A 15,045-nucleotide genomic window follows, 5' to 3' on the forward strand; every position below is an offset into this window, starting at 1 on the left:
AAAGCACATTGAGATCTCGGCAGGGACAACTATCGCCGTCCCCCCATATGGACACCGTTCCCTTGTGAGGATGAAGTGTTCGGCTCAGACCTACATGGATCCGCATTCCAGAGATGTGGAATAAAACCTGGTTTTCCGGCTTCTAACAGTCCTTCCCGACAGCACCTCCGGCTCCTGGGGCCAGCTATCTGATTTCTGCCCTCCAAGAACCTCAGTGGCTGCCTTCTTGCCTCCTGGGGGAGACGTGCTTGAAGACTTCAAGTCAGAAAATGTTAACGGCCAACACACCCTTTCACATTTATTTATTTTTGAGAGAGACAGAGAGCCAGAGCGCAAGCGGGGGAGGGGCAGAGGGAGAAGGAGACGAGAATCAGGCAGGCTCCAGGCTCTGAGCTGTCAGCACAGAGCCTGACGCGGGACTTGAACCCGCAGACCACAAGAATGTGACCCGAGCCGAAGTTGGATGCTTAACCGACTGAGCCACCCAGAGGCCCCATCTGCTTTTTATAAGGTATAGATAATGCTTGTTATAATCAAGACAAAATTTAAAGCTATTTTCATCTGGAAGTAAACCTTGATAAGGAGAATTAATGCAGCTGTGACTTTTTATATTTTGGTAGTGTTTTATTTTTGTTCTCAGGAAAGGAGGAAAAGAGTATTTTAAATATAAAAGGAAGTAATTCCACAGATTAAGGACCTCTGGAGTTCACCCTAAGAACCGCATCCCCTCGTTCAAATGCCCACCGTCTCTGGGTTCCTCAAATAGTAGCAAATGCCAGAATGTGGGACTGGTCTATTGACACTAAATTCATTTCACAGTTAACGTCAGTCTCTGATCCCCGAATCTTCAGGATCCTTTGGGTCAAGACGACGCTTCACAAAGCCTCACTGGGACCTAAAGTGAGCTGCCCTGCAGGGTTACCTGAGGGAAAGGTCACAGTCTTCTTTCCCAGGGTTACTTTGTAGTCCCTGGAACCCCAATGTAACCTCTGCCACTCACCCCCTCCTTCTGAACTGGAGAAAAATTTCTTTCTGGCAACCTTGCCCCACTGACAGAATCTGCTAACGGGCTGGCCTTTTCTCCGGCAGAGAACGCACATGTGTTTTTACACACATGCCCACAAGTGCATGTGCACAGGTTGTGTCTGCCATCTTGTGGCTTCCTGAGACCCTCAGATGGATGTAACAAATCTCTGACACGGAGGACCTGGAAATCTCAGGTTTGACTGAAGAACGGCTTTGCCATTACCACGGTGTGCAAACAAAGTCTACCAGAAATGGCTTGGGCCATTTTTCACATTTTAACACCCTTTCTCACCTCCCAACAAATGTCTGACTCTGGTCCAATTTAATACAAAATAACAGAATGTGGAATGAGTTTGTAAAACTGTCTCTGGGGGTGCCTGGGTGGCTCAGTCAGTTGGGCATCCTACTTCGGCTCAGGTCATGATCTCGTGGTCCATGGGTTCGAGCCCCGCGTCGGTCTCTGTGCTGACAGCTCAGAGCCTGGAGTCTGTTTCGGATTCTGTGTCTCCCTCTCTCTCTGACCCTCCCCCGTTCATGCTCTGTCTCTCTCCGTCTCAAAAATAAATAAACGTTAAAAAAATTTTTTTTAATAATAAAATTATCTCTGAAACTGCATCTCTGCATCCCTTTTAAATGCCACCTAAACCCTGTCCCTAAATTTGGCAAACAAAAGTAAATAAAGCATCATCCTGAGAACACGCTCAAAAAAAACTATGTCACCACTTAAAGCTATCACTAGATGACATATTCTAACCCACGCTAATGGGCTAATGCACAACATTCTGGAAGCTGTTTAGATTTTCCTCTGATAAGATTTAACCTCGCCTTATGTTTCTTTTCAAGTTCAATTATGCAAACCACTTGATTTGAAGATATATTCTGTATTCAATATCTTGGTAGTCTAAGTTTTTTGAAGCTATATGCTCTGGGTGTATGTGCTAGAGTTCAAAATATGCCTTCTTCCCTTCTGTGGGCATGCTAATTAGCTTTCGTGCTGCCTTTTATCTGATCAGAGCCCAGAACCGTCCAGGAGAAAAGTCATGTTTATGTATCTCTCAAATTAAAGTCAACTTGTACCTCTACAGCCACCCGGAATTACCTCTCAGCAAAGACCTGGGGCATGAGAACAAATTCACTTCTGAACTAGCTATAGCACAGGATCAGATTTGCATCTGGTGGGACTGTCTTTCTCCTCATTTTTCTAGGTGAGAAACTGGCCCCAAGAGATCTATCTGTAGCTCAAGAGACATTTCAAGTCTGTTCTTCAATGCATACCAGCACCACGTGATGACCTAGCACACAAATGCCAGAACGTCCAGACCAAGCCCTTGTACGTAGCTGCCCACAATGCATACTGACATGCATTACAGTTCACTCATCCAATAAGTACACACAGGACACTTGCTGTGAGCCAGATTCTCAGGCATAAATGTGTAAAGGGAGATAGTACCTAAACTCTTAGCATTGATGCTCGTATCTAGGGGTAGGGGTGTGTGTGTGTGTGTGTGTGTGTGTTGATGGACATTAATCACGTAAACCTAACAGTTTGATACCAACATACTGCAATGTCCTGTGGGTAGGTGGTAGGGAGAGACTTCTGGAAAAACAGCCCATTAATGGGAACAGTATGTGCTAAGTCTTCAAAGCAAAAACGAGCTTGGGCTGTCTGAAGAAGAGAGAGAACGTAGTGGGACACAGCAAGGGAGTGGGATGGCCTCAGATATGCTTGGAGACCAGATACTGCAAGGACTCTGAGGGGTGCTTTAAAGAGTTTGGGTTTCATTCTTAGTTCAGAGGAGAAGAAATCTAATCAGGAATTTAAAGCAGGGATGTGCCAGGACCCAAATGACTTATAGAGAGTTTGGTCTGGCTACTGAGGGGGTGACTAGGTTGGTGTGGACAGGAGTAAAAGCAGAGAGGAGAGGCTATCGTGTATTCTATGTGAGAGATCCAAGGTGGTTTACACCACAGAATAGCAGTAATGAAGGGGAGGGGGAAAAAGTGAAGTCAAAGACATTTTGGTGCCAGATCCAATAGGCGTTGCTGAATGGAGGGCAGGGAAGAGGAAAAGGAGGGGAGGACATCTTGGAACCACGGATATTCACCTCCCAGGTCTCCAGCTTGAGCAACTAGTTGGAAAGATGTACCACATACTGGGATGGGTATTTCCAAAGCCAGCTCTTGTCACTGCTCTGATTATTTGGGAAGGAAGATTTTTATCTTTAAATCTCCTATCAGTTGACTAGGAAGAAAGAAATGGGCTCAATTTTCAAAGCTCCACAAAAGTCCTTGGCCACACCCTACCCACACACACTTGTGTCATAAGGCCTTTTAAAATAAAATTGTACCAACCTCCCTAGAACAGATGATTTCCTAACTATTGACAGGCCAGGGCAATCGGGAAGATGCAATGGTTTTTATAAATGGGAATAGGAAAAAAAAATCAACTCATCAGTATTTCACAAAATGATTTCAAAACGAAGGTGCTTATAAAGTGAGCTGAAAATATTTGCTCAGAAGAGTAAATGAATACAGACAGCACTTAGGAGCTTAAATGATGAAAAGAATTCATGTGGCTTAAAGATGACAAATCGATCCATTTTAAAGCAAAATTATTTACAGTTCACTTATCTGCCAAGACTGAAGGCCACTGCAGTGATTTACATGGACAACAGGAAAAACTCCAAGTGCTGATGAGATATTAGGCCAATGTCGTTAAAGGTTGTGCAAAAATCAGAGACTCAAATACAAGCCAAAGCAGAGAGAGGATGGTCTTTCTCTTTGTCTCTTTCTTTTATCATTTACGAGTCTAAGTCAAATAATCTCTTCCAAAAAGGCAGATGAGAGGAGTTAATGGAGAAGAAAAGGAAAGTATTGATCGGATATGAAAATGAATTTTGGTTCACATGGAATGTTTGAAAGATACAAAAGCAAAGTCTATCTTCTAGGCTCCGAGGGGTCGAGGGAGTGCATCGCTGAGAGAAGGTGAGGGACAAGGAGACTTACATGAGCAACCCTAATCCTTCTTCCTTCTACTACTCACTGCTTTGTGGCTCTGGGGAGTTAAGACAACCAGGAGAGTTTGAAAACCAGGCAGGATACATAAAACTGGGTGATTCTGGCTGGGGTCACTCACTGGGTATATTACCTGAGATCTCTCTCTCTCTCTCTCTCACATCTCTTAACAACTGGTCGTCAGCAATATCTCTAGGGTCTCTTCCAAGGGAAAGGAGCAGAGGACAATGGACCAGAAACCTGTCACTACTGCTTCCTTTCAGCTTGCTGCCTTTGCTGCAGTTTGTTGAAGAGACTTCCTTGGTCTCTCTGACATTTTGTGTTCCCTGTATGAAAACTTGATGCGAAGTTTTTTAGTAACTGGGGAAGTTTTGTCTTCTTTATGAATATGGTATGCTTTCTTTGATCTGACAATAACAGCTACGTAAATAAGGCTTCCCGTATTGCTCAGGCTGCTGGGGAACTCAGAAAAATTCCACAGCTCAATCACAGCATCTCAGCCCTGGGTCCTTGCTGGGGCTTTGTAAGGACTATTTAACTTAGGAGGTTGTAATTAAGAGCTGAGTGATTTTCATTATGTGTGTACTTGGTTCTAGATTATCTTTCTGCTTTTTTTTTAACTTGGGAAGGTTTCTGCCTTTATGAACCATGAGGAGGATTCATGCAGATCTGCCTGTTTATGTGACTATTGTTTCTCTCTCCCTAGTTGCCTGAGGGCAGGAGTGTTTTCTGGTTTAGATCCTGTTGTATGCTGGCACTGGGTCTGGCATACAGAAGAACCTCAATAAACATAGGCTGAGGTAACAAATGCATACAATTTTTGGTGATTTGTGACAATGAATCTTTGATACTAATTGCTAAATAAATGGATAGATGGACGGATAGTTGGGGGATGAGCGCATAACAGATAAACGCATGGACAGATGCATGGATGGGTTACACGGACAGATGGACAGATGAAGGAAGGGAGAAAGGGAAGTCACAGCTGGGAAACGAACTAGTGAGAAAACAAAAGTGAATACTGACTTAAAATTCAGGGTTTGATGTGGTATTTAGAGTTTTAAATTAATTTTTTTAAGTTTACCTATTTATTTTTTTAGTAATCTGTACACCCAATGTGGGGCTCGAACTCACGATGCCGAGATCAAGAGTCATGAGCTCTACGTACCGACTGAGCCAGCGAGGCACCCCTAGAGTTTTAAATTCTTACAAAATCCTTGAGCATGATTCAGAACAAGAGTCTCAGTTAAGTAGGTTTCCAGTCAGGATGATTAAATTGGGTCTCAGAATCAGTTCTCCAGTGAGGTCTAAAACCTGACAGCAAATATGTCTTATTTTTTTCTCTGCCATGTGGCAAAAAAATTCCTGATGTTATGGTATTAACATCCAGGTATTAAATGAATAACAATTTATTAAGGCACTGCCATTGTTCCCAGTGTACAGAACCCATAAGCTTAACATTTAAACTAAATCTAGTAGGTGAAACTGCTTATTAAGAGTAAGCTAGAGACACTGCCCAGGAGGGAAAACAAGATCAAAAAGTCCTTTTGTTCTAATAAAAACCCAACTAATTAATTATTGAAAACTTTAAAAAAAAAAAAAAGGTATGAGGGCAAAAGGAAGCTGTCAGTCACATGAGCGAGCCAACAATGTCAGAAGACTCTAGAACAGAGAAAAAACATGGTCCCGGGTTAAGACCGTATATTCACAGAGCTAATGGTACATCTCAGCATGTTATAACCTGGCACAATCCGCGTGCATTCATTACTTATCTTGCACAACTGACCCTGTCTGCTATTATGTGCCTGGCTTTCTGGAACCATGACATCCAGCTTCCCCATGGACTCCCTTCGACCCCACCAGAAAAATCCCATCATCATCTGTCTCTCTGGCAGGACATCATCAAAATTCTAACTGGGGAAGGGAAACAGCTCTCAACCCACCTGTACAGAGCTCCCACGGATCACAGATGTTAGCAATGCTCTACTGGCAATGGCAGACCTTGGCTGATTGTTCCCAAATTTTGTACAGCAGCTGCCAGAGTGTGCCAGCAATGCTGTGAAAACCATCATCCCTGTCCTGGCACAGAAATCAGGTAAGGACAAGCCCCAGGCCGGGGGCTTGTTCTTTTCTAACCCGGCAACACACCAGGCTCTTAGCTTGTGGTAATTAAGAGCCAGCAGACTGTGGGCAAAGCAGTTAAGAACGCTTTTTTCCTAGGAATGCAGCCGGAGTAATTGGCTTGCTGCTTGCTAATGACACGGCTTCTACAAAAATAAACTGTCATAGGGAATTCTCTTAACTGACTTGGTGAAAACAGGCTCTATACCTGTTTGATATCCTTTGAGTTCGGCAGTGAATTCCAAAACACTTTGGGGAAGAAACGATGCAAATGAAATCCACAACATCCTTTTGCAAAGTAAGTTTAAATGGGATGCAAAACCAAAAAGAACACCTTACTCCTTGATGTCATGCTCCCTGGGCAGACCTGCTATATCTCCCCCCAGTATGCTCCTCGTTAAGACTCCATTCCATGTGGGGTGTGCAAATTAATTCCGTGCATCACGGAAAACGCTTGCGGGTGGGGGAGAAAAAAGGATGGCTAACTCAAGCTCATAAGACACATCTTTCGGATTTACTTCTATTTTTCTGAAGGCTGAATAGGTTTCTGACTATGACCTGGGGATCAGGACACACATGTGCCATGTGCATGCACGTGCACACACACACACATGCGCACGCGCGCTCCTGAGCATTGGCATCTCTGTGGTTCCGATGTGCACACCTACCAGCGCTTTTCAGCTTCAACATTAACACAGACTGGCAAGGGAGGCAGCCCGAAGTCACATGTTGTAGACACCACAGCACCGTGCCACTGGAAGCACATCAATTATTGCAGGCTTTTCTCTTCGGACAACTTAGGAGTGGAGCTTAAGAATGCAAGAAGCTTCTTTGCTCATCTCCTTAATAAACTTCTGCCTCTCGCCGCCAGGCTTGGAGACAGGTGGAAAGAATTCCACTGCAGCCCCGTACGCTGCAAAGTTTTAAAGGCTCTCCTTTCCCGGATGGCAGAAAGCCGTAAATCTTCCCTCCCCCGAATACTCTAAGCCACATGGAAGTACCCCTCTTTACCCAAATGTTAATGAATCGGGAAGCTTCCTTCTCCTGGATCAATTTCATAGGCATCCTAGGTCCAGATTTTGAGTTTTTAAGTAGCATTTTAATTTGTTGTCAGTGCCCTGGGAACAGAAGCTGACACCACCAAGCACAACACCATAGCCTCTAAGCTATTAGCTAACATGTCAACTAGGTAATGCATCTTCAGGGAAACCAGATTAGAAAGGACAGCAAAACATTGATTTTTTTTTTTTTTTTAAAGAATCCTATACCTGCAGCATAATGCTGCTAAAGCTAGCAAAACAACAAAGGACATTTCGACAGCAAGGAAATGTCTTATTCTCAATGCTGGGGCAGCGAACAGGGTTGCATGTGAGCGTGGATATATATACAGGGCAAAGCAATTCTTCAAACCTGCAGGCTTTTTAATTTTGTAAATAATTCATCAGCCAATGCAAAAGAAAGCTCAAGGAGAGAATCTGCCCATGTGAACGGATGGAAACACCAGTTAAGAGCAACCTTACCCAGAAAGCAGGTGGAGCTCTCCCCCACCCCCCTCCCAAAGGAAACAATAGCATTTGTATCAAGTTAAAACACCTACGAAAGTCATCCATTTGAATGCGAGTCGTGATGCATTTATAGAGAAGATTCCAAACATGCATTCTTTAACCTGGCTCCTGCAGCCTGCCCACAAATCACTAGACAGTTAAAGACAAACCCAAACACCTTCTATACCAAACAGACCCTCAGAACTTAATCAAATGAGCCGGAGCTACCGTCTCCCCCATCTACTCTAAAACACATTACGTGAAGTCAAACTAGACGGCGTCCCTTCCCACCACCAGCCCCCACCCCCCGGCAAACAAGAATCAAGTAACTGACAAGTCCTTACCGACTTTGGGCTCTTCTTGGGAACTGGCAACCCTGGAAAAAATGCAACAAGGAGGGAAGAGGGGAAAAAATCATTAGCATATAAATGTTACCTTTTCCTTAAAGAACAATCCCCAGGTGTTTCATGGCAACCTAGCCATCTGCAGAGTTATGTCAGATTTCTCCCCAGCATCGGAGTTACCAGGCTGTTCATATCGAATCAAAGCAGAGGGAGGAGGAGAGCGAGAGGCAGGAGATCTATCTGCATTAGCTATGCTGGCTTGTACTGCAGCAGCCTGGAGGCTGGGAAAAGAAATTCACAGACCTCAGCGGCCTGGGAAATTGAACACTTGGACAGAATCTCAAATGCTCTTCTGGATTAAGAGAGACTTAACTTACAATTAAGTCCAGGATATTTCCTTTCCCCACGATCCACTTGTCAATTGAAGCGGACCAATCAGGACAGAGGAAGGGGTATATATTTAGTTGCAGAGGAGTACATGGTTAAAATTAAATTTTTCTTTCTTTTTTTTTTTTTTTTTTTTTTTTGGGTCGTTTCTTTCCTTTTCTCCCTCCCTCCCCCGTCCCCCACCGCCTTTCAGGAGAGGAAATGCCTTCTTTATTTGGATGAGCTGAACACCAAAACAAAGACGGATGTTCTTTTGCCAGCAGAGAACACAAATTTAACTTGCTGTAGGACCCCCTCCAGACCATGGGCACACCTCTCCATGCATGTCAGTCAACCAAGCACACTCCTATTTAGCTTGTTGGAAAGGACACTAGCTGGGGCCAGACCCTCAAGAGGAAAGCAGATTGTTGGGGGAGTGAATGAGAAAATTTCATGGAGCTGAGAGAAGATGATAATGGATAAAGAAAAAAGGCAGAAGAGAAAAAGGTATTCACTGATCCTAGCTGGCTCTTCCAGAACCCCGTCTTTCATGGAAGGGTGAGAGCTGGAAGAGGCTGGTGATTGCTGCACACTTCTAGAAAAGTCAGCAGCGATTAGGGGCAGACATATGGGAAACCTGCCAACAGGAGAGTGAAGCAAAGGAGGGCTAGAATGAAAAATAAAAGCATAGAACGGTGTTTCAAAGGTAATCATTTCTGCAAGCTGTCCTCTCATTTTTTATCTATTTTTTATTTTTGGTTTGAGCAAGGGTTAGAATGCAAAATGCAGATTCCATCTGTACTGGGCACAAAAGACTTCTGATCTGATGATTTTGCACTGGAAACTTCAACCTTTTTTAGAAAATGGTCCCCGTGTAGTGTGATGATTTCAATGCTTTGGGAAGTGACTTGTCAAACCATGAGCTGTGCTAAGTTCAGCACAAGTAACACGAGGCAACAGAAGTGGATGAGTAGGAGGAAGCCAGCAGAGGAGCACTGCTCATGTGCCCACTGCAAGTGAGGCATGGCTTCTCATGGATTACTTGTCCCCAAAGGCATTGGGGACACTTCTGGCAAGGCTCATCACGTCATCACCAAAACGAGGTCATCACGGCCCGGCCGAGTGGCTCTCAGACTTCCAAGTACATAAGGAGAACGTACAGACTTTTACAAATGCAGAACCCTGGGCCCCACCTCCAAGGGCCGGGGAATCTGCAGTGTAAACAAATCTTCCAGGAGATTCCGATGCAGGCGGTCTGAGGACCACATTTAAGGAGACTGGGAGATGGTGGAAAGAGGAGGACTCTTTCAGGTCCAGCGAGATCGCACAGGCAGACCTTCGTGAAGTTGGCTTTAGAGCTGTCCATGCTTCAGCGTCTCAGTTTACGAAATGGAGATAGTAAGGTTCACTTCACAGGATGATGATACTTACATAGACAAAACATTTTAAAGCCTCACACCTGGCGTAGAGGAGGCCTCTCAAATGTCAACCCCTTCACCGGCCTTTGAGAATTTACACTGTTCAGGAAGGACGTGCTTATGGTTATCTTCCTCCCCCTAGGAAAGGTCATCTGCCTAACCTGTTAAAGTCTAAAAAATATTGCAGGGGAACTAATTTACCTGTAGATGAGAATAACTGTGCTGGGTAATCTGGTTGGGTCACTATTCTTTAAAAAATTATGAAGTTCTTTTATTTGTTCATTAATGTGATTCCCTTAAGGAATTTTATTCAGTTATATTAGTGTTGGTCATTGCACACACTTCAAAAGTATATAATATTGCATCTTTGCACTCAGATTTTTTTCCCTAATTCCGACTGACCTTCTTCTTCGTTAACTGCAAGATGCAACATTTCACTGTAGTTAGCTTTCACCAGACTTGTCTTCACACAAGATCCCGGTGACTCTCTATAAAAATGTGTCAAGAATCTCCAACGAGGTAGGAGGAGTCAGGGAAAGTGGCTTTGATCCGTACTCTGCTAATCATTTATAAAACCGACCATCTTAAATTCCTGGTCTCTGAAGAGTTCGTGTATAAAATAAAGGGTACTTTTCCTTCCCTATCATACAGAAACACATGCTCAAAGTGCAGGTGTATACAAGGATGCTCACTGCAGCAGGGGTGGCATAAAAGAAACCTGGAAAGGACCGGAGGTTTTAAAGAAACTGTGGAACAGCACACCTATAAGGCAGTCTGCAGAGGTTAAAAGCAGTGAGCTTTTCCTCTGAGTAGCATGGATGGGCTCCAAAACACAATGCTGAATGCAAGCAGCATGCTGCAGAACGGCGGGTACAGGAGGAGGCCGGTGTCAAATATACCCAAACAAAGGCACGGTGTCCACATTCCACAACTGTCCACACAAGACTCATCACTGGGGTATTTCTGGCGGGCAAGGAGGGGCTGGGATCGGAGGGGCTAGGTGAGGCCAACCTAGCCTTCATCTAGAATTCTTCATCAAGAACCTTCATCAAGAATACCATATTCATAATTTTGCTGAGGCAATAAAATATTTATTTAAACATGAACATTAATTAATTAATGGCCCTTCCATTAAGTGTACAAAACCAACTAGTCTGAAGCAAACTGGGGTAATAGTTATAGTCCTGTTTCCTCTGAGGAAGCCCTCCGTGCAACATCCCAAAGTATCCCAGCTCAACTGACCCTACAAGTTGTATTTTACAACAAAGAAGAAAAACTATTAATTTAGAGAGGAATTTGTTCCTCTTTGCTACCTTGTTTTTCAAAAGCTACACCTTTCACAGGAGCCAAAGTTGGCCTTAAATTAGTATTCAGAAAGTCAAAAATCGAGAGACTCACTTGAGTGCTTTTTAAAAAAGAAATCATGGATTTGCTTTAAGTCCACATAGTCATTAAATCTTAAAATCTAATGAATATGAATGCGGGAACAAAGCTCCTGATTACAATTTATAATATATTTTAGCCAAAACTACTCAGATGGTTTGAAAACAGCTGGGAGACCTCATCAGAAAATACTCAAAAAAGGTCACCCTTTGGCAGAATTTTCCAAGACCTAGAAAGCACACGATGTGGTTCTTATCAAGTGAGAGCTGAGTGCAGGCCATCCCACACTGGATGGGCGACAGAAAGCAGCATGATCCCACGCTTCACAGCCACGGTGGTTTTCCCAGGAGAAATCGCACTTTGTGTTCCCAGGGGCAATCGTGTCACCTACTACATGTGAGGTATGGGAAGAAACAGCACCTGTCTTAATGGGCTCACTTGCTCCCTTCAGGGAAGAGAAGGGAGATTTTGAGAAGAGGCAGAAGGAAGAGTCTACCAATGGCACCATCTGCTCGTAGAGCCGGGAAGGTGGCAAATGCTATTTCAAAGGGGTCCCAGAAAACTTTTACGGGGAAGCGTACATTCAAAGTGTGAGTCTAAGTGTGATTTATACAAGTGAGAAAAGTGGGACCTGAATTTCCAAAGTTCCCTATGAAAAAGGAAATGTCCTTTTGGAGAAACCAAATGGCAAATTCTCTGTTAGTGACTGGAATCTGACCAAATAACATGAAGAGAACGCTTTCCTTTTAAATACCAAGACCATAAAGCCACGCTACTGAACACGTTCGCATACAACTAAATGGCAAATGTTATTCTTGGTGAAATTTTATAATGGTTGTATGCAAAAATTGATAGCAAAAAGTAAAAACATAACAGAATACATATGCATTTGGAAACAAAGACTAGAAGGTTACATGCCAAAACTGTGTGTTCTTTGGCTCACGGTTTTATTACCTATTTTAGGATCTTCTACAAGCAAAGCTTTACTTATTTATGAACACACACGTACACACAGATGAATACCACAATAAACAAAAGCCTATAGTGCCTTTTTAAGTAAGATGAATATACCAAATTTCAGAACATTTTACTGCACTCTTCAATCTCAAGAGCCATCATTCACCTCTAGAGCCTTCAAGAACTGCTTACTTTCCCCCAAATTAATATATACGTACACAGTTTCTTTAGGCACCCTGTTGAGATTAAGACTTGTGTTTATCCTGTGGACTAAATGGACGTAGGGAAGATGTCGATAGCTCAGCTACTCTTCCACGGGAAGCCAAACATTAGTCATTCACTGCCCTTTCGGCACCGAGATGATCAAGCCTGAATTGTGGCAAAGAAATCAGACTTTCTTGGACCTAACTTCCTCCAGGCTAAAGGAAGTGACAATGTGAACCAACCTCACCGACTGAAAGAACAAAGAAAAAATCACGCAAAAGGCTTTGAAAGTGTGAATTGGAAAGTCACTGTCATAAGCAAAGGGGATCTACAAGTGATAAAAATGTACTATGCCATTAATTTACATTATTTTTATTGTGATAGTCAATCCAGTGTGTACTTGGTCTCTAGATGTGAGCGTTTTAATGGAAACATTTTGGTTTCCTCCTTTGCATTCTAGCACATACTAATGTGCTAGAACATGTCCTAGAACACAGGGGACTCTTTAAAGTTTTGCATCGCAAAATGGGTGACTGAAAACAGCACTGGTGTTGAATCAGGTAACGAATGCAATGTTCAAGGAGCAGGGGGACTGTTACATAAAGTGAAAAAGAGAGAGAGAAAGAGAGCGGGAGAGAGACTGATTGATTGAGGCAATCAGGTGGTTAGTTCATGGAGACCACTGAAAGCCACGGAAAAGACGACTGTGAGAATTTGGTCTGGGTTACTCTTATATTCCAAAAACAGAATATACTACTCCTGAGCACATTTTCATCTCAGACCCCACTATCTTTTTTATTCTAAAACACATCAGTTGGGGTGCCTGGGTGGCTTAGTTGGTTCAGCATCCAACTTCAGGTTACGGTCTCACAGTTTGTGAGTTTGAGCCCCGCGTTGGGCTTTGTGCTGACAACCCAGAACCTGGAGCCTGCTTCGGATTTTTAGTCTCCCTCTCTCTCTGCCCGTCACCTGCTTACTCTCTCTCTCTCTCTCAAAAATAAAGAAAACATTAAAAAAAATTAAAAGACATCAACATGTATTCCTAAATGCCAAACTTGAAAATTATAGCGGACTTTACCCCCAATAAACTCATCATTAAGAGTGTGCATTAAGGAAATAATCAGAGAGGCTCACAAAGATTTACATGTATCTAAAAGGATGTTCAACACAGTATTATTTAAAGAAGATAAAAATTGGAAATGACTCTTAAGAACAGGGGACTGAGCAAACACATTGTTTTATCAACAAGATTATGAATCCATTAAAAATGGGTCCAGTGAAGAACATTTAGTGATGTGGAAAAGTAGTAATGATACAAGATGTTAAAAGCAGGATAAAACTGTACACAGAATATAAACTCATTGTAAAAATAGGTATATGCACGTATCACACACACATCACACATCCAAAGACTACAAGAACATGTATTAAAATACTGTTTCTGAATTCTAGAATTAGTAAGTTATTCATATTGCTTTGAGTCTTTCCCAAGTTTTCCAGATTTTACACACAACGACAAGTATAAACAGAGAAGCGTTTTTCAGTGAGTTTGGACAATGATATGTGTTTATTCACTTTAGTGCACCGCTAGGTTAAAAATTACCTGGAGTTTCTTCTAGCTCTCTATTGGCTCAAGGACTACCATTTCTACTCAAGTGGCTGTGTTACAAATTACTGGGCCATGGCCTTGACTGAAAATAGGATAAAAAAGCTGTTAGAGCCTCTCTGAAGCAAAGCTGCACAGAAGCAAATAATTTTGCTTATCATTTCCAGTAGTCTCTGAAATCTTGACCTTGATAAGCCAATCTATTGGCTTGATAAGCCAATTCTACTGTAACCTTGATAACCTTGATAAGCCAATTCTACTGGGTTCTTTGAACCCCAGGTTAAGTCACCTTGTCCAAGCACATGTCTATGGTGTTAGATGCAACTCCTGGAGTGAGGATGACTTCTGCTAAGTTTGTGCCTCTAATAAGGACAGTGTATATAAAATACTTTATCTGCAAATAGAAAGGATAATGAGAAGGAAGGATCAAGCAGAAAGAGAAAAGTTTCAGTGCATGTTTCTTCTTCTTTCTCGGGAAGAGCTAAAGGGCACATGGAAAAATTTTTTCAGGAGAGAAACTGCATTAAAGGACTTTGCAGAGCACTGATATTTATCAGCAAAATTGCTGCTACATGAAAGAACAAAGAACCTGGTAGGGTAATGCTTTTACTGGGGAGGGGGGAAGGCAGTATGAGGATGGATCAAAACACTCAGAGTTGCATGAAGTACCAAGATGGAGGCGTGCAGGAAGGAAAGAGTGAGAAAATCTGTGATTTCCTCAGCGAGGCAGAATTGATCATTACTTCACAGCAAATCACAGACTTTAAATAACTAACATTAATGGCTAGTAACCCATGTTTAGAGAGCCATCTGCATCATCTTGACCAACTAGTTTTTTTGTTTGGTTGGTTTGCTTAATACAAAACACATGAACCAGGGGGCACCTGGGTGGCTCAGTCAGTTAAGCATCTGACTCTTGATTTCGGCTCAGGTCACAATCTCATAGTTTATGATATCAAGCCCCACATTGGGCTCTGCGCTGACAGCGTGGAGCCTGCTTGGGATTCTCTCTCTCCTTGTCTCTTCTCTCCTTCTGCCACCCATCCCCCTGCTTATGCTCT

At 42.9% G+C, this 15,045-nt stretch overlaps 1 protein-coding gene across 9 annotated transcripts in view; it reads right to left on the bottom strand.

The window, feature by feature from the left end:
• The window catches only part of MAGI1 (membrane associated guanylate kinase, WW and PDZ domain containing 1), a 631,452-nt gene that overhangs the window by 35,983 nt on the left and 580,424 nt on the right, over positions 1–15,045 (bottom strand). For all 9 annotated transcript variants that reach the window (XM_042929917.1, XM_042929912.1, XM_042929918.1 and 6 more), the window contains exon 13: positions 8,051–8,082. In XM_042929917.1, coding sequence (XP_042785851.1) covers positions 8,051–8,082 — 32 coding nt within the window. The remainder of the gene's footprint in view (positions 1–8,050; positions 8,083–15,045) is intronic.

Source organism: Panthera leo, chromosome A2 (assembly GCF_018350215.1).
Source record: "Panthera leo isolate Ple1 chromosome A2, P.leo_Ple1_pat1.1, whole genome shotgun sequence".
Taxonomy (NCBI): Eukaryota; Metazoa; Chordata; class Mammalia; order Carnivora; family Felidae; genus Panthera; species Panthera leo.